General features: G+C 56.0%; 1 protein-coding gene across 1 annotated transcript; it reads left to right on the forward strand.

Annotated features, from left to right (window-relative positions):
• Positions 1-7,266: 7,266 nt before the first annotated feature.
• TNFAIP2 (TNF alpha induced protein 2) lies at positions 7,267-20,424 on the forward strand. The gene is made up of 12 exons (XM_081289663.1): positions 7,267-7,407; positions 10,111-10,468; positions 10,740-11,385; positions 13,462-13,576; positions 13,720-13,842; positions 14,024-14,124; positions 14,744-14,842; positions 15,301-15,424; positions 16,282-16,404; positions 16,624-16,779; positions 16,942-17,063; positions 18,687-20,424. The coding sequence occupies exons 2-12, from the start codon at positions 10,126-10,128 to the stop codon at positions 18,826-18,828; spliced, it is 2,094 nt and encodes a 697-aa protein (XP_081145789.1). The 5' UTR covers positions 7,267-7,407; positions 10,111-10,125; the 3' UTR covers positions 18,829-20,424.
• The last annotated feature ends 2,615 nt before the right edge of the window (positions 20,425-23,039 follow it).

The raw sequence follows: 23,039 nt of genomic DNA on the forward strand, positions 1-23,039 counted from the left end.
AGCAAAGCATGAAGTTGGGGAGGCCCCTGAAGGTGACTCAGAAGAGGCTTCCAGGGCTGAGCAGGTTCTGCCTGACCAGAGCTTTGTAATGCAGGCACAGATTTAGGCATAGACCCTCTCAGAACCTCAGGGTCCTCTTCCTGAGGATTTCTAGATCTAGAGATAGGAAGTCAGGGGTTTGCCCCTCTGTGTTCAGAACATCAGAGTGATCCCCACTCGCCATCCATGTGCATGCTCTCATGAGTCTGGCAGTGATCAGGGGCTGGGGCTCAGCTCCTCAAGGCCCAGCCAGAAGCAGGAGGCCGATGGCAGTTTCCACAAGGGTGCAGTCAGTGGGGCTGGATCCGTGGGTTGGGGGAGCCTAGACTGGTTCAGGTCCAGGGCTCTGGCCACTGGCCTTTCTGCCTAGAAGGTGGGGGCTACTTGGGATCCTCCTATTCCCTTTGCCTTCTAGGTCTCATGAGGCCTTGAGAAGAGTCTAGGGTGTTCCCTTGGCCATCCTGTTGTCCAGAGAGGAGAGGAGGGTGGGGGTGCTGGCTCTAAAAGCTGCTTCTGGACTTTTTGGCTACTTGTCTGGCTGGGCCCCCTGGGACAGAAGGCTCTTGTCCTGCTTCCTTGCTTCTGTCATGGAATAGGACAGCCTGAGACCATCCACTTTGCCTGTAGGCTCAAATTCCAGGCTCTGCCAGCTGTTCCCTGTCTCCCGCCTCTAGCTGGCCCTACTTCCCCACAGTGTGGCCTATGGCTCGTCTCTCTTCAGGGCCCAGCCTGGCTTCCACCATGGACATCCATTTCCTGGAGTCCTTCATGCACTGGGGATTGCCTCTGGTCTCCGTCACAGAGTCCCAGGTCCTTGAGACCAAACCTATTCTGAGTTTTCTGGGCTCCAAGCCAGGCCAGGCTGGGAGAGAAGTGAGAAGTTGCAGGGACCCCACGTCGCCATGCACAGGACAGGAGCTCAGGTCTGTAGGTTGGTACACTGTGTGTGCTGCTGCCTCAAGGACATTGGGTATGGTGGGAGCAGGGGACTTGAACATTCACACCAGCTCAGACTAGAACCTAGTAGCCTCTGTGACCCTCTGCCCCTCCTGGTCCCTAGGCTCAGGCTCAGCCCAGGCTTGAGTGTGCCAACTGCAAAAGCCTAGGAGGCTGGGGTCTGGGGACTGTGATGGAGTCTCAGCTCTGCTCTCCCCTCACTGGTAACCAGTGGTCCCTTCACTCTGGGGCTCAGACTCCTTGTCTATAACAAAGGAGAGAGTACCCAGGAGGGAGGGAGCTCGGGGGTGAGTGAGACTCTCCACACATGGCGTGCTTCAGGTGGCAGTCAGCATGTCACTTGTGACCACAGCCTCTCCCTCTTCCTTCCTTGCTTGGTGACCTGGCTCCTTCCTTCCTGACCTCAGTCCTCAGAAGTCCCCTGTATGTGGGGGCAGCACCCTCAGCAGCTGGGCAGGGGTCCCTATGGAGCCCCTCACCACTGCCCAGGTTGGGACAGGAGGCTGCAGGGTCCTCAAGACTACCTTGCATCACCAGTCTCACTTCCTTCCTTTGCTGCCACAAAAATCCCCTTTGGGAATGGCAGCAGGCCACAGGGGCCACCCACCATCCATCACCAGGCCCTGGGGAGGACAGGCTATACCCCTGTACAGACCTCTCCTCCACCAGCCTCTGTGGAAGGTGGGTAGGGCCTGCTGTGATAATGCTGTTGCCGAGGGCGGTTCCACCGAGCTCTAGGTCTTGGGGATCGACCTTGTCTAGTAGAGGGGCTATGCTGGGAGCCAGGAGCCCCTGGCCAGCGGCTTGGTCTCTTGGGTCTCCTGCTGTCCGAAAACACTTGAAGGGAAGTGAAACTTGGACATGTCACACCTCCCCATCAGTCTACCCTTCTGCTAGGGCTTGTGGGGCCTGGATTAGTCACTGCAGAGGCCCTTCCTCCTTGCAGGGACACCCTTTCTTATATCTGCACACAGATCACCCACTTATTAGCTGTTTTAAAATTACTTGTGTTTTCATTTTTCACCTTTAATAATGTTTTGGATAGTAATGCATTTACATAGATCAAAATCAAAAACGTTCTTCAAAGACATAAGGTGAAAGTCTCCTTCCCATCCTTTCACCTTCGTAAAAGCAATTCTTACCCAAGGAATATATATGAAAAGCGAAGTTACTGGCACCATTGGAGAACCTGGTTTTCCTGAAGGGGGTTGGAGTGGGAATATGGGACAGTTCTTCCTGATCCCTGTAAAATCAGCCAGTGAGCCTAAGGCTCTGAGGTGGATAGAATCCCCAACAATAGGACTCTGGATGTTGGCAAGGAGAAATTTCAAGAGCTATTCTTCTTTCTGGGGTGCCTGCCATCTGCAGCTGTGCTCAATGATGATGTGGTACAGCTAGGATTCCAGCCCAGCTGCTGAACCCAGAAGTACCACATTCTGGAGGAGGGCCTGGTGCTGAAGGCTGTGCCCTTTATGCCCAGTGGTTGCTATTTCTGTCTCTTTTAATCCATTCCTTCAACCCTCCCTGCAGCCTGTGGGAGTTTGGGACAGCCTCCCTCCCCTCCCGTCTTTGCCCAGCCCCATGAAGCGCTGGGATTCCCGGGAGAGCTCCTGTCCAGTGATGAGCCTGTGTCATTGGGAGGACGCCCTAGTGAACTGAGCTCATGGGTTGTTTTCCTGGAAATCACATCGGCTGGGGGAAGAGCTCATGTGCAGCTGGCCCTGGGCAGCCCCAGGCAGCCCCCGGCAGCCCCAGAAGCTGAAGGGAGGGAAGCTGACCTTGGCATCTTGTATCACTACCAGAGCCCTTTTGAAAAGATGGGGGACTGCCTGGGGGAACCTAGGGGCGAGACAGCCCAGCTTGGGGAGGACCATCTCATCCCTCACCCCCGTGAGTTTCGTCAGGGCTGGCACCTCCAGAAGGCCCTTGGGAGGCCACTGGGGTTAGGGTCCCATTGCTCCATGGGCCTGGCCTTCTACCATGTGGCTCTGTCTTATAGAGCTGGGCTTACTGAGCCCCTCAGAGGCCAGGCCTCCTCAGGCCTCAGTTTCCTTTTCTGCCAAATACCAAAAGGAGTCCTTGGCCTGGCTTTCTCATGGGAGAGAGGGGCTAAAGTGGATGAACAGCTTCCAGAGGGAAGGACCACCTATCCTGTGTGTCTCCTCTGGTGAATGCCCTCAGATAGGAGGGTATGCCTAAGGGTGGCTCCTGGTCAGCTGTCCTGGTCATCCCATGATCCCAGGGAGGTCATCAGATTCCAGCCAAAGCCCTGTGCAGCTATAAATGACCCTCAACAAGTCACTTCCTCTCTTAGGAAAACTGGGTGGTGGCAGGAACACCAGCCTCAAAACTTCAAGCTTTGTGTGCACCTAGCTTCTCTGAGACTCAGTTTCCTCTTATGTCAACAGAAGATACAAGGTCAGCCCAGTGCATTTAGTGAGTGGGGCCCCCCAGGGAATAAGAGGCGCCAGGAAGGGTCCCAGGTCTAGGGATGGCCTGAGAAGTGAAAGGAAGAGGCTGTGTCCTGAGAGCCAAGACAAGAGCCGTGGGAAATGCAAGTCATCACACAGAGGGAAGTTGGTCTGGCCATGGTGGGAGGACTAGGGACGTCTGTGAATGCCCCGGTCTGCTCCTCTGGGCAGCCCACTCCACAGCCAGCACCACCCCATGACTGAGGCTACCAGCCAAGCCTTCTGGCCAGTCCTTTGCCTGGAGTCAGGCCCAGCAACTCAAGAGCTCCTACAGCAGCTGCCTGATCAGCCCACCTGGCCTTTGCAGCCACCAAGCCCAGCCCAGAATGCTGTCTGTTCTGCCTTCAACTTCCTCCTCTGCTGGACAGCTTCCCTCCATCGACGTTTCCAGAGAGTCAGAGAATGAATTTAGGGAGGGCAAATAATACACCACCCTGTAGTGTCCTCTCGCCAGAGGCTACCAGAGCCGGGTCAGCCCCCCTGCACCAGAGGGCAGGGGTGGAGATTTAATTAATTGACTGAACAAGGTAATGAAAAATATTGGGATTTTTCTGAAAGAAGTAGAGGACAATGTCTCCTATTTCTGCATCACAGGCTTGGAAGTCCTTCCTTGTGTCTGATTCCCTTCCCCCTCCCCACTGGGGTGGAACCCATGTTTTCACACATGCTAGGTAGGCACTCCATCACTGAACTGTATCCCCAGCCTTTATTATTATTATCATTATTTTTAATTTTGAGACAAGGTCTTGCTAAGTTGCTTGGGCTGGGCTTGATCCTCCTGCTTCAACCTCCCGAGTAGCTGGGATTACAGGTGTGTGCCACTGCGCCTGGCTTGTGTCCCATTTAATCAAGCTGCATTTCAGAAATTGAGCAGCATTGGAGGAGAAGCAGTATGGCATATTGCAGCTCTATCACTGACTGGCACACGACTGGACCTATCTGTGCCTCAGTTTCCTCACCAGTACCCACTTCGTTCAGTCGTCTGATGAAGTCAATTATGCTTGCAAAGCACTTAGAATAGAGCTTGGCCCCTGTGGATCAACGTCAACTAGTATACCCAGATGAACTGAAAGCAGGGACATGAACAGAAATGTGCAGGGCCCATGCTCACAGTGTCACTATTCACAGTAGCCAAAAGGTGGCAGCAACCCAAACGTCCATTGAGGGATGAATGGAGAATCAAAATGTAGTCCATCCATACGATGGACCATGATTCAGACTCTAAAGGGAAGGCAATTCTGACACCTGCTGCAACATGGAGGAATCATGAGGACGTGATGCTGACGGAAGTAAGCCCGTCACAGAAGGACAAGTGCGGTATCACTGCACTTGTATGAGGTGTGTGGAGTTGTCAAAGCCATAGAGGAGAATGGTGGTTGCCAGGGACTGAGGGGAGAAGGGAATGGGGAGTTATTGTATAATGGGGACAGAGTTCCACTTCTGTCTTGTACTAGGGATTGAAACCAAGGGTGCTCTGCCACTGAGCCACATCTCAGGCCTTTTTAATTTTTTTTGTTTTGAGACAGGGTCTCACTGAGTTGCTGAGTGTCTCTCTAAGTTGCCCAAGCTGGCCTCGAATTCATGATCCTCCTGAGTGTCTGGGGTTACAGGTGTGTGCCCCTGCACCTGGCTGAGTTCTAGTTGTGCAAGATGAAGAGAGTGCTGTGTATGGCCAGTGGTGATGGGCACACAACAGTGCCGATGTACTTAATTCCACTGAACTGTACACTTAAATGGTACATTTTATGTTATACATATTGTACTACAAATTAAAAAAACAGTAATTGCTACTTGAGCAGAGGGAAAAGGGGAAGCCCCATGTGTCCAATGAGCCCCTGGGTTTCACACAAGGAGTGCGCTGGGCTTCTATGCAGGTGCTGGCCTCTATAACTTCTGTCCTGGGCTTCCTAGCCAGTCCTTGCCAGTTCTCTCTGGGGGAGGTGGGGACCAAGACAGCAGATGGTCCTGTACAAGATGCTCATTTCCTGCGCGGGGTGGGGTGGGTGCTGGAGATCCTGGCTGCCTTGGCTCCCTCGGGAAGAGCCTGGACTCTTGGGGACTGTCAAGAAGGGATTAAAATAGCTCCTGTCCTGTGGGCCTGCCCCACTGGGTATCATCCTTCTGCCCTCCCTTGAGCCCCATTTTCGAAAGATTTCCCTTGTGTTGGGGACAGGACCTTTGACCTCCAGATTTGCATTCAGAAAAGGGAAATATCTGGGGCAGCTGCACATTCTAGGGATGCCCTTGCTTGGGTGAGCTACTGTGGGCAGCCAGCACAGGCTGGTGACTGTCCTGTGAAGTCCACACTGACCAGGGGCTCTGAGCAGATGGCTTGAAGAGAAACCCTCCCTGCTGAGCTGCAGAGTTCCCCAGCAATTTCCCAATCTGTTTGGGATTAGAAGAGGGGTGGATGGAGCAGGGGGGCCAGTGAGTCACAAGGGGATTGCACAATGAGTGAGCCACAGGCTGCAGGGAGGCAATGGCCAGGGACCCTTGGTTCTCATCCTCTTTGTCCCCTGTCTGGTTGGCTTTAGTGTCCCCATCTGTGTACTATAGCGGGGATGTGATTACCCCCAGCCTGAGCACTGTGGCTCTGTGAGCTCCTCTGAAGAATGTCATCCCTGGAGGCTTCTGGGAGAGGGGGTGATCTCTCTCTGCCTTAAAGCTTCCTCCTGGCAGCCTCTTGCACCCACCTCTGAGACACCCTAGGGAAAGATGGATGACAGTCCAAGCCCAAACCTGGCACTTGGCCACCACTCCTGAGGAAAAAGTTCTCAGCCCCAAGGGACACCTTCAAAACCCAGTCTCCCCCACTTAGTCACCCCTCCTGGCCCTCAAAGACCAGTGCCAGGCTAGCAGGCAGTGGGTGTGGGGGTGTGTGGGGTGGGGTATGGGGATGGTGTGGAGTGTGGGGGGGGTGGGGCAACAAAAGGCAGGGAGGAACCCAGGCTCCACTCTAAGCAAAAGGGAAGCTGGTGCTCAGCAGGAAATTCCTGAATGACAGGATCTTTCCCAGAGAGCAGGACTCCCTGGGATGTGAAATAGGAAGGGGAGGGAGGTGCCCAGGGGTCAACTTTTTATCCCAGCCCACCCATTCTCCTCACCTCCCCCTCCCCCAAAACACACCCTGAGAACCAGCGAGCAGACAGGGAAACTGACACCCAGAAAGAGGTATGACCTGCCCGAGACCACGCTGAAACGGGCAAAGCTGAGCCTGCTGCCTGGGCCTTGTGCTCCTGATCCTGCCTGGTCTCAGGAGCCTGTCCTGGCCCAGTCTTTGTCCCAGAAAGGGAAAGTGCTTCAGTCGGTGTCCTGTAGGCCTAGAAGTGAAATCAGACTGCCACTGTCATGTATTCCTGCCTCTCATGTATTTACCTTTCCGGGGACAGGGGACATCATCACTTAAAGCAAGGAGTGACCAAGAGAGGCCAGGAGACGCTCCCAGCACGGGGCCTTGTGGAGAGCGGCCCCTCTCCCTTCGCTCCTCCTCCAGGAAGCCCTCTCCCACGACTCTACTCGCCACAGGGTGCCCAGAGGGGCGACCTGGCGAGGCTGGGCATTGGGGTGAGAGGGGGCGCAGGCCAGGCAGGGTTGTGGCTGGTTGGGACACGGGGGCGCGGCCCTGGGCGCAAGCCCCTCCCAGACAGCCAATCAGAGGCCGTCGTCGGACAATGGACGGGGCCCCCGGGAGCCGTTCCGCGCCCCCCACTTACCCCGCGACGCTCTGCAGCGTCGCCAGCCGGTCCTGGCTGCTGGACCAGTGACCCCGCCCTCGGTCCCCTCGGCAGGCCCGCGCAGGGACGAGCCCTCGCCGCGCGGGGTCTTGGCCTCGGCCCGCGGGTTTTCCGCGGTCGCGGAGGGCGGGGCCGGGGCGGAGTCGGCGACTATTTCAGGCTGCGCGGCGCCGGGGCCAGTACAGCCGCGGCCTGGCCCGGACACGGTAAGTGACCTCCGCCGCCTGCGTCTTTCCCCGCTCCGCCGGCGTCCCGTTCTCTCTGACCCCGAGACCGCGGCAGGATTCCCCCAAGGAATGGCCTGGAGTGGCTGAGGGGACACGGACGGGAACGCTATGAGGGCTTCTGGCTGGGGACACCAAGACCTGTGCGCTTGCTGAGCGTCTGCGCACCAGGGCACAGAGGTTTGGGGCTGAGGTTGGGGCGCTAGACCCAGAGCTGGGTCCCTGAAAAGACTGGTCGGGACTAGGGAAAAAGATCCAAAGTCTCCCATTTGCAGTTGAAGGCCAGCGTCCCCACGGGACTCCAGGGCTATCTATAGGTTAAGACCCTCCCTGACTGTGTCTGGGCATCTTCATCTGGGGGTGGGTGTGCCGCTTGTCCTATCACCCCAGGACAGAAGGAGGCAGGCCAGAAACCAGGGGAGGCTTTGTATGGCCCTCAGCCCTGACCCAAGAAGGGGTATGGTGTCTGGGATTGCGGGTACCACTGCTGAACCACAGGCACCATGTGCCTTTAAACAGGCACCTTTCTGCCTCAGTGGGTGCAGCCAGGAGCCTGGTGTAAAGAAGGTCTCCTCCCCTCCTAGGCTGCACGGTGTGGCACTACACACACAGGACACAGGAAACTCACTTTCACACAGGCCAAACCAAGTGCCAGCACTTGGCTTGTGGTTTTACCACATCCTCTCAGCAGCACTGTGAGGTGTGAGGGTCTCTTCCCCATTGCACAGATGGAGAAATTAAGGTTTTTCTGAGAAGAGGGGGTGTCCAGTCCACACACCAGTGAGAGGTGAAGCTGAGCCCACAGCCAGTTCTTTTTCTACTGCATCAGCTGCCTTTGAGAATCAAGGTCCAGGCGCTGCTGCTGGATCTCTGCCATAAAGCAGAAAAGGCCTGGACACTCTGTGGGGACTTGCAGGAACCAAGCTTGGAGGTCGCATAGAGCAAAATAGTGAGAAGCTGCATACAGTTGGAAGGTGTGGGACAAGTCACTTCTCCCTTACCCCAGGAGGAGGGCAGGGGTGCCTAGGCCGTGGTGGGGCTGAGTAGCCCTGCCTGTCAGATTACCTCCTCTGGGTGCTTGGCATGAAAATGGGATGGATTAGGAGGGGCAGAATACCTGGTGGCTTTGAGCCTGGGGAGTTTGGTTGGCTTGGGATCCCCCATAGTACTCTCTGATTGGTTCTGGAACTCTCAGGCTGACAGGGTTCCAGGAGGACAGCTGAGGTCCAGACTGAGGGACTCTACCAAGAGCAGTAAATGAGGATGGTAGGGGCTGGGAAGGGGGAACGCAGGCTTCCTGGTCAACCAGATGGCTCTGGTCAAGCTCCAAAGTGTGGGACAAGCCCTCAGGTAATAGGGTAGCTGGGCCGGTGAAGGCAGAGGGCTGAGGTGAGAGGACTGCTCCAGTGTTCCACACAGGCTATGCTTTGGGCAAGTCCCTCGCGTGTGTAGCCGCAATGGCTTCTTCAGAAGCGTGGATCAGGCTATTTGCTGTTGCAGGCTACCCAGAGTCATCCTGATGAATGTGAGTTATGGCTCAATGTATTTATTCTTGAGGGTAGGGCAGGAGGTGGCACTGTGTATGGGTTACACAGTTACCACGGAGGCCCAGCCTCTGCTCCTGCCCTCAGGGTCAACCATAGATCCCTCTGGTGGTACCAGCCTTGCTCTAACAATGCTGAGGGTCCTGCCTCTCTGGGTGCAGCTTTCAGGGCAGTGGGGGGTGCAGAGGTAGAGGAAAAGCCAGGCTCTGGAACAGATGACCTGAGTTCCAAACCCACAGGGCTTGACCACAGGGCTATTTTAAGATTAAATAGCATGGCTTCTGGATGAGAGAGGAAAAGATGGGATGGGCACCCAGGAAGGGCACAGAAACTGGAAATTTTTTGATGATGAGTCAACCTATTTGGGAGCAGGCAGGGTGGGGAAGGAGACAGGATGCCTGGGTTCCAGACAGAGTTGCTGTGTGACTTCAGGGAAATCTGTGCCTGGATGAGCCCCTTTCCCCTGTGGAAGGGGCTTCCCTTCTGAAGTTTGAGGGGCCTTATGTCTTCTGCAGACCTGGGCCCTGGGGTCAGTATATGTACAGAATCAGGATTCACTCTCCTTCAGCCAACTGTGCTTCTGTCCATGGCATCTTTCTGTGATCCCACAGCCACATAAGAACTGGGCAAGAAGAATGAGCAGCTGGGGCTAGGTAGGGGGAGGCCTGGCTTCAGGCTGGCTTCTGGGTATTCTCTGACCCTGTCATGGCCCTGGCCTTCTGACCTGTGTTTTTGCTCTGTCCAAAGGGACAGCAGCCTGTGCCCTGCCCCCTCTCTAGAGTCTGGTGGGATTCATAGAGGTACTCTCTAGCTGCCATCCATTTTTCCCAAGAGGGTGGACTGTAAAATGCAGGAACAGCAGCCCCTTCATCTGGGAGGCTTGTTGTCCCCAGCCTCTTTCCTGCCTCTGCAGCGATTCTGGGAGCGCTTGTGGGTATTAGGAGAGATGCAAGCTGAAGCTCTTGTGGCTAGGGAGGGGGCCTTGTTGGTGCTCTTCTGGGCCAAGAGGTTTCCAGGGCCCTGTTGCTTGTACAGGTGAGAACAGAGGAGGCACTCAGTGCTGCCATTGGGCTGTGTGCTCATGCCTGGGGGCCAGCCCACTGTGACCTCTGGCCCCTCATCCCCTACCCGCAACCTGCAGGACTGAGCCAGGGTGATGCTGAAGATGATGACCTTCTTCCAAGGCCTTCCTGGCCAGCAGTCTGTGCCAGGGACTCTCAACTTTCCTGGAAGCCCACAAAAGTTGCCCTCCGTATCAGAGAGTGAGTCAGAGGCCTCCATGTCAGAGGCCTCCTCTGAGGATCTGGTGCCACCTCCCCAGGCTGTGGTAGCTCCAGATCAGGAGCAGCAAGAGGCTGCAAAGAAGAAGAAGCCCACAGTACTATCCAATATGTTCAGCATCTTCACCAAAGGCAAGAAGAAGAGAGGTCAGCCCAGCTTGGTTGAGCCCCCGCTGGTACCTGAGTCCAAGCCAGGGCTGGATGGCCCTATCCCCACAGGTAGGCCGGGACTATGGCTGGGGCTGGGGGCCTGCCTAGCGCTGGTCCAGGCCTGGGCATGGATGGGGCATGGGAGCGAAGGGGCCCTCACCCAGGACAGAGCGGACAGGGAGGTGTCCATCTTCCTCCTTCACCTGTGCCCCTGGTCTTGGGGCCCCGAGTGGGGAAGAATCCTGTCTGGGCACTGGCCTTACCCCTGGGGACTCAGCCGCCCCTTGCCCCAATCGGCTTGAAGCCCCGGGCTCCTGCCTCACGCGGGTCCCCTCTGCAGTGGAGGAGCTCAAGGCGGCCCTGGAGCAAGGGCGACTGGAGGCAGCGCGGCCGTTGCTGGTGCTGGAGCAGGAGCTGGCAGAGGCGGCGGCGGGGGGCGCGAGCGAGGAGGAGCTGGTGCGGCGCCAGAGCAAGGTGGAGGCGCTGTACGTGCTGCTGCGGGACCAGGTGCTGGGTGTGCTGCGGCGGCCGCTGGAGGCGGCGCCCGAGCGGCTGCGCCAGGCGCTGGCAGTAGTGGCGGAGCAGGAGCGCGAGGACCGCCAGGCAGTGGCGGCGGCAGCGACGGCGGAGGCGCCTGGAGCGGCAGCGCTGGCGGCCACGCGCCCACGGCGCTGGCTGCAGCTGTGGCGGAGCGTCGTGGCGGAGGTGGCGGCAGAGCGCCTAGACACACGGCCGGCCGCGGGCGCCGAGGGCCGCTCAGAGGCCGAGAGCATCTTCCAGCACTTGGGCTGCACGGTGAAGGAGGACCTGGAGGCCGTGGTGGAGCGGCTGAAACCGCTGTTCCCCGCCGAGTTCAGCGTGGTGGCCACCTATGCTGAGAGCTACCACCAGCACTTCGCGGCCCATCTGGCCTCCATGGCTCAGTTCGAGCTCTGCGAGCGAGACACCTACTTGCTGCTGCTCTGGGTGCAGAACCTCTACCCCAAGTGAGCAGGCACGGGTGGTGGGGCGGGGGTCCCTGTGCAGGAGGGGATCGCAGAGTTGCTGGGCTGGAAATGCATAGTGGGCTTGTGCGCAGAGGGCTGAGGCTGAGCCTCCAGGGACTGGGCACAGTGACTAGGCAGGCTCTAGGCCTGAGTCTGCTTTGCACTTGAAATCTTAAAATTTCCTGGGCCCCAGTCACATTCTCAGTTGAGGAAACTGAGGCACAGAGAATGGTAGCGATTTGTCATTCATTCATGAGGTCCCAGTCTGGAGAGGGGTAAAGCAGAGCAGGAAGGGCTGTGGCAGGGGTGACCAGGCACAGGGGAAGCCAGGCCTGGGGGAGCAAGGGACCTCCAGGTCTCTAAGGCAGCACCTCCAGCTGCTCTAAGCCAGCTCACAGCCAAACGTAGAGTCAGGCCACAGAGGACAGGGAGGATACCTGGACAGGTGGTGAAGAAGGGAGGAGGGAGGATGCCGTTCCTGCCAAAGGCAGGGTCACCCTGGGAGCTAAAGCAGAGCTCCTGTGTAGATTTATCTAGCATGCTGTAGGGGCAACCCTGGGCAAGAGAGCTAGCAGGGGTCAGGTAGGGCCAGGTGCCCTGTGGAAGAGATCTCTGTTGTGCAGGTTTGCCTGTGAGCCCACAACAGGTCCAGGTTCTGGTCACCAAGGGCTTCAGCTCTTCAGTGGGAGGCTGGCTGTGCCAACAAGGGCAGCTGATACCCAGCTGGATGTAGCCTTGGGCATCCTCTGAATGGCTCAGACCCTGGATTCCTGAGTGTGCCTGTCATTCACCCAAGCTTCTGAGGAGAGCCTCATATTGCAGCATGGAAATGCCCAGGCAATGGAAACCAGGGGTTCTTACTGAGGGACTCAGCTCCTGCTGTCCCCTGTCCTGAGGGAAGGCTGGGGTGTAGACAGTGTGGACAGTGTCTGAGGGTCTTGTGGACTGCCAAGTGGCCAGTAGGCTCTGCTAGTGTTGATGGTCCACCTGGGGGGAGGGCCAGAGGAAAGGTGCAATGGAGTGGCAGGTGAGGAGCCAGCAGGGCATGGGGAAATGGGCACAGGGCGGGGCTGGGGATGTGGCTCAAGTGGTAGCGTGCTCGCCTGGCAGTGTGCGGCCCGGGTTCGATCCTCAGCACCACATACAAACAAAGATGTTGTGTCCGCCAAAAAACTAAAAAATAAATATTAAAATTTAAAAAAAAAGAAATGGGCACAGGGCAGGTTTGCCACAGAGCACCCAGCCCTGCCTGAGCCAGTTCCTGCTGGCTTGTCCTGACTCATCAGGAAATGTTGGGCACTCACACCTCTGCCGGTCAGCTTTCCTGTCCCAGTGACCCTGAGATCTCCTAGCATGGGGCCCCTACGGGGTTAGCAAAACAGGAACTGGGACCAGTGTGGGCATTGGGTCCAGAGGGGCACTGTTGAGGCCTGTGTGGCCAGACATGTGGGGAAGAGAGGGACACAGATGTATCCAGACTGGGCAGGGGGCACAGGGAGGGTCATTCTTAAGCTTTTGGGGCCCTTAGGAAGTGCCAGGGCTGCACAGGTCCCCCAGGAGCTCTGGGATCCTGTAGAGGTGCCAAGAAAGGTAGCCACATGCCTCCATGGAGCAGTTCTGAGGCAGTTGTCCCATGTGGATTGGCCCTTGTCTGGGGGCAGCAGGGCTGCCCTGGCAGGGGTGGCAGGCTGGGTCACAGTGAGAGGGAGGGGTATGTCTCAGGGGCACTGAAGTAAGGGGCTGGGTTGTATCTGTGCAAGAGAGGAAGCCTTGGAGAGGGGGAAGATCAGATTTGAAAGGCGGCTCTGGGTGGGGAGGCATTGCTGGGCCCCTGGGGGGAAGCAGGGAGATGGGAAGAGACTCCATTAGCTAGAGGAGAGATGGTGGTAACTGGCAGGGGCTGGGGCAATGTTTCAGGCTGACGGACTCTGGAGACTGTTTCAAAGCAGGAATATGGAAGGGTAGTAAGAGAAGGCACGGTGGTGGGGAGTGCCGAGGGGTGGCACCTGGTGGCTTTTGCTGGGTGGGTACTGCCGAGTAGGTGCAGTTCTCATGCCAGCCTTGTTCTGCCCACAGTGACATCCTCAATAGCCCCAAGCTGGCAGAGGAGCTTCAGGATGTCAGTCTTGGGAGCCTTCTGCCCCCAAAGCAGATTCGGCTGCTGGAGGCCACGTTCCTGTCCAGCGAGGCTGTGAGTCCTTTGTCTGAGCCAGGGTGGGGTGGAGACAAAAAATGAGGGGAGGCTCAGAGATAGACAACATGGGCAGCGAGCGTGACAGATACTTCCAGGTGAGCCAGGTCAGTGCTACAGTGATCTGCCCCTCTTTCCTCCAGGCTAATGTGAAGGAGCTGATGGCCCGAGCATTAGAGATGGAGTCACAGCACTGGGCCCAGGATGTGGCTCCCCTTAGGCTGGATGGTCACTGCCATAGTGAGCTGGCCATCGACATTATCCAGGTACCATGGTCTGTCCTTCGGGTATACGATGCACACTGCACACACCCAGCCTGTGCCTGTGCCAGCAGAACCACGTCCCCTTGTTCCTAGTGCAGGCACGGGCCCATGTCTGAGTACCCCCCTTGCTCTAGCATGCTCCCACAGGTGGCCCCTGCTCTGCTCACCTACTGTCACCCCACAGATTGTCTCCCAGGGCCAGGCCAAGGCCGAAAACATCACTCCTGACTTGGGCACACAGATGAAGCAGGTGCTGCTGGTGGAACTGTCCGCGTTCCTAAGGAGGTAGGTGTGCCCTAGCTGGCATGGAAGTAGGCAGGGGCGTCCCTGTAGCTGTCTCTCTCAGAATCATGTCCCTCCCTGTGCTCCTGTGGGAATCCAGGCAAGATCAGCCCTGCTCCCCACCCCTGTCACTCAGAGCTGGGAATCCTCTGACCTCTGCTCTATCCCCTAGGCACTGAGCCTCAGGTGGTGTGACCTCAACCAGGATTCATTGTGGTGCTTCTTATCTCTGCCCACAAACTCAAAGCAGAGCAGTCTCCAGCTTCCAAGGGCACACTCATGAGGAGCCTAGGCCCCTGCCACCTCTTCTACTCCCAGAATTAACTTGGGTGCTCCCCACCTCTGAGGAGCCAACCAGAGTATCTTCTGGTCACCCAGCTGTAGAGGGGGCCTGGGGAGGAGTTGGGACAGCAGAGCCCTGGGGCAACCTCTCTAGCCCCTCTGGCCTTAGCTTATACAGCCAGTGATAGGATGCTTAGGGGCTAGCGGCCCCTCTCTGGGTCACAGAGAGATAATCACACAGAAAAGTGCTGTGTGAACCAGGGAGACTGCAGCGGGGCTGGAGGCTGCTGTGGTCCTGGTGTTCATGCTGGTCCTAAAGATGCCCCTCTGTTCCTGACAGCTACCAGCGTGCCTTTGATGAATTTCTGGAAAGAGGCAAACAGCTGAGGAATTACAGGGCCAACATCATTGCCAACATCAACAACTGCCTGTCCTTCCGGTGAGGATGCTGGGAGGGTTATAAGGCACAGAAACAGGGTAGCTGAGATTCAGAGGGAGTAGGAACTGCTTAAGCAAATGTGTGGAATTAAAGTTAGCAAGGCCTTGGGAACTGGGGTGTGGAGCAGCCGCAGTGTTTGGCATCATTCAGATGTTTTACTGGCTGCTTTATTCTCGTGATGCTATGGAGGGACACAGGGATCATGCCTGCTGAGCAGGTAGCAAACCGAGGGGAGCAGAGGCTGAGTAACTTGCCCTCAGGTGAAAAGGGATGCGCTGCAGGTGTGTGCTGGGATATGGGCACGTGGATGGGAGGATTTGGACTTGATCCCTCAGGAAATGGGGAGCCATTGAGGGTTTGAAAGTGAAAAAGAAGGTTTAGGAAGATTCATCTAGGCTCACTGGGTGTGGGGCTGTAGGCTGGGTAGTCTGGTGTGACTTCCTGTCTCCACCATCCAGGACATCCATGGAGCAGAAGTGGCAGATACTACAGGATCCCCGAAGCTACCTGCTGGACCCCCTGAGTGAACTCAAGGTTCACGGCTTTGACGCCCTGCTCCAAAACCTATTTGTGGACTTGAAGGTAGTGGGAGCCTTTTCCCCTGTGGAGCCTCCCAAGCCCAGTGCTGGGGGGGCGGGCGGGCCTGGGAGGGGCTTGGGAGGAATGGCAGAAGCACCCCAGGTGTGGCGCCTGCCCCAGATCTCTGGGAGGAACGTGTAGGGAAGCTGCAGTGGGGCAGGGGGTGCCCAGGGGGTGGGGCCCCAGAGGGCTCTTGGACTCACCCAACTGGTGGTCCTGGTGCTTGTCCTGAGAGTGGGGCCCTAGGGCTGGGGGTGCCTGAAGAAGCCTCAGTGTCCCTCCTTACGTGGCCTCCGCTGTCCCCAAGTTAGTACATACTTTCCCTTAATCTCCTCCAGGTTCTTCCCTCCCAACCCCCACGCCTACCTTCCAACTTCTGGTGCTCAGGGTCTTTGGCAGCCAAGACCCCGTCTCCTGGAGGCCAAGAAGTCTGCAGAGGGGGAAAGCCGTGGGGTTGCTTGAAAGACAGAGGGAGGGGTTCCCTGCCCAGAGTCTGGGACTGGAGGCTGGGGCAGCTGTGGGTGATAAAAGTTGTGAGTGGTGACCCTGAGTGACTTGGCACAGGTCTCACAGGCCCAGCCAAACACAAGGTATTGTTTATGCAGGAATTTATTTATATAAGAAGGAGACAGTGGAAAAGTCCCAGGGCCAGCAGACAGGCTGTCCAGGTCCTGAGCTGCAGCTGGGTGACCTTGGAGGAGGGCACACAGACCCTGCCTCCACTTCCTGTCTGGGACCTGAGCTCTGCACAGGTTCCTTGGAAATCCTTGAGTCCCTTGCCCTCCGGCCAGTCTGTGTGAGGGCGTCTGAGCCCTTCCTTTACAGGGCGTGACCAGACATCCTGCCTCTCTCCTTCTCAGCCGCTGTTCAAGAGGTTCACACAGACCCGCTGGGCAGCGCCAGAGGAAACCCTAGAGGAAATTATTGGCACCGTGGAGGGAAGGCTGCCTGAGTTCTCAGAGCTGCATGACTGTTTCCGGGAGGTGAGGAGGCCCTGGGCTGGTAGCAGCCTGGACACTCATGCTAACACGTGCGTGGACATCCACACATGCTCTCTCATACACACACACACACGGGAACAGGGGCACACGTGTGCACGCCTTTGCTCTGGCATCTGCCCTCTGGATTCCTAAGCTTCAAGGGAGGTAGTGAGCTCCCCGTTGGCCGTTGGCTCATACCGCCCTGGCTGCTTGCCCACCTAGGAGCTCCTGGAGGCTGTGCACCTGCACCTGGTGAAAGAGTACATCATCCGCCTCAGCAAGCGGCGCCTGGTCCTCAAGACTGCCGAGCAGCAGCAGCAGCTGGCGAGGCACATCCTGGCCAACGCCAGTGTCATCCAGGACTTCTGCACTAAGAACGTGAGCCCCTGCCCACTCTCCCCAGGCCCCAAGGAATGGGCCCCAGCCCCTCAGGTCCAGGGCAGCACTTGGGAGCCTCTCTGAACCTGATAGTTATTGCCTGAGTGCTGGGTACCAAATGCCTGTGCGGACAGGGGCACTCAACCAGGCCTGTGCCCACAGGGCTCCACTGCAACGTGGCTGAATCCTGCCCTCCCCACACTCGCTGAGATCATTCGCCTGCAAGACCCTAGTGCCATCAAGATTGAGGTGGCAACATATGCTACCTGGTACCCTGACTTCAGGTGAGAACAAGGGACCCTCAGGATCTAAGCAGAGCGTGTGGCCCTGACAGGTCCTACTGTGGAGTCCACCTCTCCAGGACCTGTGCAGCACAATTGCCGAGGCTTCACTGAGATGCACGTGGTGGTGTCCAGCCTGTGCAGGCACAGACTAGGCTGGGGACTCATGTGTTTGGTCCTCACTGCAACCCTACAGGGTGGCACTGCTTATCTCCATTATACAGCTGGGGCCTGGAGAGCGAAGGAATGTGTCCAGGGTGACATGGCTAAGATGACAAAGCCAGACAGGAGCTCCACTGCCCATGCTTTTAGCTTTGCTTGAGACTGCCACCCAGAGGGGAAGCAGACCAGAGAGATCAGATTTTACCACTTGGCCCACAAGTCCCTGGGGGCTTGGACCTATGCCTGGGCTCCGGGGCTCTTGTCAGGATGGAGGCTTAGTCCCTGGCTTCCTGAGGGCCAGTGAGCCATGGACGTTGTTCTTTCTGGGCTGGGTCCTCTGACACAGTAGGGAAAGTTTGAATAGGCTTTAACTGGGATCAACCTAGCTTAGCCTAGTCTAGCCCATGGCTGATTCACAGTACTCATCCATTCACCTGTCTACTCATATGAGAACCCATCCAACCATCTACTCATCTGCCTGCCTATCCACCTGTCTACCTGTCCATCTATCCTTCCAGCCATCCATCTATCCATATCCATCCATTCATCCATCCAACTATCCTTTCACCTGTCCATCTACCTCCTTATCCACCCACCCACTCATCCATCCACCCACCCATCCATCCATCCATCCATCTATCCATCTATCCTTCCATCTATCCTTCCACCTGCCCATTCATTCCATTATCTACCCACTCACTTACCCACCCACTCATCCATCCATCCATCCATCCTTCCATCTGTCCTTCTACCTGTCCATCCATTCCCTTATCCACCCACCTACTCACCTACCCACTCATCCATCCATCCCTTCATTCATTCATCCTTCCATCTGTCCTTCCATCTGCCCATGCACTCCCTTACCCACCCACCAATCCGTGCTCCCATCCACCCACTTTCCCATCTACCTATCCATCCTTTTGCTCATCCCCCCCAAAATTCTTCAGCAGTCTGCTGGGTGCCAGGTTCTGGATGCGTACAGTGAATCAGCCATGGGCTAGACTAGGCTAAGCTAGGTTGACCCCATTAAGGCCTTTTCAAACTGTTAAGGCACTGGGGTGCAGGGAAGTATAAGACAGGCTGCCTCAGTCCTACCAAAGGTTGCTTGCGCACTGTGGAGCCAGGGGCAATGAAGAGGCAAAGAACTATGACAGTCCTGAGTTGTAGAGTTTAACCAAGAGCATGAGAAATAGGGGGTGCTGACTTCAGAGATGAGGAAACTTGGAGGAAGTGAGGTTTCAGCTGAGACCTAGAGAGTGGGAAGGAGCTGGTCACCTCCAGAGGGTGAGGAAGAGCCAGTACAGAGGCCTGGCTGGAGGGCAGTGGGGAGGGAGAGTGAGGCCCTCTGGTGGGCAGAGGGTTGGCTGCAGGGCTTTGTGGCAGGGCCTAGAGTCTGTGGGACCAGGAGGGTGTGAACAGGGGTGTTGGAGACAGGTTAGGCTGACGGGATGTTCTCCTTGCCAGCAAAGGCCACCTGAATGCCATTCTGGCCATCAAGGGGAACCTAACAAACAGTGAAGTCAAGAGCATCCGGAACATCCTGGACATCAACACGGGGGCACAGCAGCCCTCTAGGTCCCTATTTTCACTTATAAAGGTTGGTTAGCTTTTCCTGACCTGCTTGTGACCACCCAGGGAGCACTAGGCACCACCCCATTTGGTGAAAGCTGCCCTGCTGGGGGCTGTTCAGACCAGCACTGGCTCCATGACCCACCTGTGCCTCTCACATGCTGCTGCTGCATTTGCCTGGTCCTGACTTTGAATAGGACTTGGGCAGCTGGAATTAGATGGACCCCACTTTGTTGACATGTCCAGTGTGGCAGGAGCATCCACTGTGGAAGATGATGGCAGCACCTAAGAAACTCTTTGTAAATGATGGTTGATTGTGTGTGTGCCAAGGGAGGCCGGTGATGGAGTGGCCAGGGCCAGGGATCCTGGGCATGCCCGGCCAGGGTCCTCCTACAGCTTGTCTCCTGACATTCCTCCACATGGTGGGCCTGAGTGCCTCTTCCAGTTCCCTAGGGCCAGGGGCAGAGCCTTACTCGACCTGCTTCCTTCAGCCCACGGCTGTCATGAGCTGGGCTAAGCAAGACTGAAATTGAAGATGGAACTGGAAGAGAAAGATGCATTTTTACGTGGTGCCCCTGATGGGGCCTGAGGGGTTCCCTGGTGAGTTGGAGTAGAGGTAGCATGAGAGCCCACTTCCAGAGCGCCCTGCAGTCCCCAAGGGTTTCTCCTGCAGCGGGGCCAAGGACCTCCTGGGTCCTCTCAGGTCCTCCTTGCCCTGTGCAAGGCCAGGCCCCAGGACAGTCTGTGAGCCCTCCCATCTGGAAGCCGGCCGAGGAGCCAGCAAGGCCAGCTCTTTTGGTCTCCTGTTGCTGTGGTAACAAGTTCCTGCATTCAGTGGAGCAGAACCAGAGTTCAAGTTCTGTAAATCAGAAGTCTGACGCAGGGCAGAATCGAGCTGCCACCTTCATTCTGGGGACTCTGGGGAGAGTCAGCTGCTGGCCCTTTCCTGTTTTTAGAGGCCACCCACATTTCTTGTCTTGTGGTTCCTCCACCTTCAGAACCAGCAATGGCTGGTTGGGTCCTTTTCACATCCACACACTGTGATCTCTTCTGCCTCCTTCTTCACTTTTGAGGACCCTTGTGATTACATGGAGCCCAGCTAGAGGATCCGAGATCACCTCCCTATTTTAAGGCCAGCTAAATAACAACCTCAACTGCATCTGCAATTTTAGCTCCCATTTGCCATGTCACCTAACAGCCACAGTTCTGGACATTAGGACATGGCTACCTTTGGGGCCATTATTCTGCCCAGACGGCCTCCACCCCTCCCCCGCCATGTAGGGGCACCTCTTCTCCCCCAGGGAAACAGGAATCCAGCTTCCCTTCGAGGTCTCTGCTGCCCCAAAGGCCCTGCCCCCCTTTGTGCCTGAAAGTTCCCTCTCAGCACAAGAAGGGGCTGTTCAGACCCAGCTCTGACCCAGCTGTGGGGAGCCAGCTCTCTGGGTTTGTCCCCTCCTCACAGGTATTGCCTTACTGAACTGGCCGCCAACTGGCGGGTGTGAATCATGCACAAAAATCTTAGGAATTAGTTTGTTTGATATTGTTGATATTATTATTATTTTTGATAGTACTTCTTTTGTATATCTATACTCTGGACAGGATGTTTTTATAGCTTGATATTAAACTGATTTCAAAAGTGGCTGTGGATAGTGGCTTATTTGGGGAGCTGCACAGTTGGGGTGGGGATGGGGTCATCTTTAGCCACTTTCTCTGCCCTCAGAGTGCCTAGAACAGAGCCTGGCGCCCAGCAGACTGCTGAAGAATTGTTGGGGGGATGAGCAAAAGGATGGATAGGTAGATGGGCAGGTGGGTGGATGGGAGGACAGATGGGTGGGTGGGTAAGGGAGTGTGTGGGCAGGTGGAAGGACAGAGGGAAGGATGGATGGATAAGTGGGTGGGTAAGGGAGTGCGTGGGCAGGTGGAAGGACAATGGCTGGCTGGACGATGAATGAGTGGGTGGGTGGATCAGGGAGTGGAGTCACCCCAGGTGTAAAGAGAGGCATTAGAGGGGTTTGAAGAGGAGTTTGGTGCTGATGTGGAACTTTGAAAGACCTTCAGGCTGCTGCATTGAGAACAGATCCGAGGAGAGGCCTGGAAAATACCATAAGGGGCACTGCCTTCCTGGGGAGAGATGATGGCATTAGTGAGGGTGTGACAGTGGAGTGAGGGTGAGTGGACTCTGCAGCAGAGCAAGTCATCATGCTGTCCAGAGAGCCTTGCTGTGCCTGGGGTCAGTGGTGCATCTTCCAGAGAGGAGGAAGGACTGGGAGAGGGGAGAGGCCCTGGGAGAGGAAGAGGGCTGAGCGGAGTTTGATAAGCTTGCAGAGAAGGGAGTGTGGCTCTCAGATTGAGCAAGACCAGGTGACACCCTGAATTGGCCTCCAGCTCTCTCACGCTGCTCTGGGAGAATAGTTTTGCACAGCCCTGTGGAAGAGGTGGGCAACATGGGCCAAGCAGGCAAATGCACACACCGGTGAGGCGGCCATTCCCCTTTTAGAAGTTATCTTATCCATACTTTAACATCCATGCAAAATGATGGAGGTACCAGGACAGTCACCTCAATTGTAGCAGCAAAGTATTGGAAACTCCCTAAATACCCATCAGTAGACACCAAGAGAATGACGGAGGGAAGGTGGACAAGGGAGGGCTGTGCAGTCATAAAAAAAAATGAGGAAACAGAACTTCTGTTTTGAGAATTCAGAACATATAATGTTGGGGGGTAGAAACTCTGAAGATCAGACTTTGTGAATTTCTGTCTTTAAGTAAATGAAAACAATATATATGTATACATATATATGCATATGTATAAATGAAATGATGAAATAGAATGTATGTATATGTGTATCACACACAAACACACACACACACACACACACACACACACACACATTGTACTTGCCTGTGTGTGCTTTAAGGCAATCTAAAAGAATATACCAGGAAGGCTGGGTGGGATGGTGCACAACTGTAATCCCAACAGCTTGGGAGGCTGGGACAGGAGGATTAAAATTTCAAAGCCAGCCTCAGCAACTTAGTAAATGAAAACTATATGTATACATATATACAGGAGACCTTGTTTCTAAATAAAATATAAATTAGGGCTGGGGATGTGGCTCAGTGGTTAAGTGCTCCTGGGTTCAATCTCCGATACAAAAATAAATACATAAATATGTGTGTGTGTGTGTGTGTGTGTGTGTGTGTGTGTGTGTGTGTATCTCACACATACGTCATCTGGAGCTGCTGGGGTTACAGGTGTGCACCACTGTGCCTGACTATAGTAACATTTTGTAATGTTACATGAGAGCAGATTTGGGGAGGGGAAGAGAGGAGTTTCGGGCATTCTGGGTGCAGCACCATCCAGCTTGGCGGGTGTGTCTGGAATGGGCGCACAGAGGCCTGGGATTTCTACAGCCAAGTTCAGTGCTCAGGTGCAGGCTAGGGCACATCCAGGAGCACAGAGCTGGGTTTAACCAGGATCTGGTTTTTGTGAGCTGATGGCCACAGAGGACGGGCAAAATAGGGGTATCTTGCAATGGACCATGGGGTGTCAGCTGGCAAGGAGGGTAGGGAGTGAAAGAGCATGAGGTGTGAGGACAGGACTCAGGTGGCAGAAGACTGCTGGGTACAGTCACAGGAATGAGTGAGCGAGGGCTGGGACAGGAAGCTTGGGCAATTGAGGGTGACCCCAGAGTACGGCTGGGGAGCTGAGAAGCAAGACCCAGGGAGAAGCAGGTAGGTTCTGGTGGAGTGCCGGAGACAATAGGCGGGGCTGATGGCCTCGGAGAAGTAAGGAGAGACCAGAGGAAGCACATGACAGACAGCAGGAAGGAGGGAAAGGGGAGACAGGGAGTGTGGGGGACGCTGAGTCAGAAAGGCCTCCCCTCAACTGCTGCTCCTTCCCTGGCCTGTGGAGGTAGGTGGTCCTTGGGTTTGGTGCTGTGTCATCTTGCCAGTGGCCCCACTGAAGCTCAACTGGGAAGGCTGTGGGTAGTGACCCCATGAGGGAAGGAACCCCAGGTGTCCTGATTCCCTGAGCCTTTCAGGTGCATGGTGCAGACGCTGAGCCTGTAGTGAGGACTGGGTGGACCGGGTGGCCGGACAGCTGTATGGACAGTAGTTATCACTGCAGAGGCACCTAAGTTCCTGGACGGTCTGGTGTGAAAAATGCAGGGACATTCAGCCAAGACCTCCACTAGTGGGACACCACCACTTCCCTGGGGTGGAGTGAGTGTGGCCTGGTGGCTTGAGGTT

This window comes from Spermophilus citellus (genome assembly GCF_964194105.1).
Source record: "Spermophilus citellus genome assembly, chromosome: 4".
NCBI classification, from domain to species: Eukaryota; Metazoa; Chordata; class Mammalia; order Rodentia; family Sciuridae; genus Spermophilus; species Spermophilus citellus.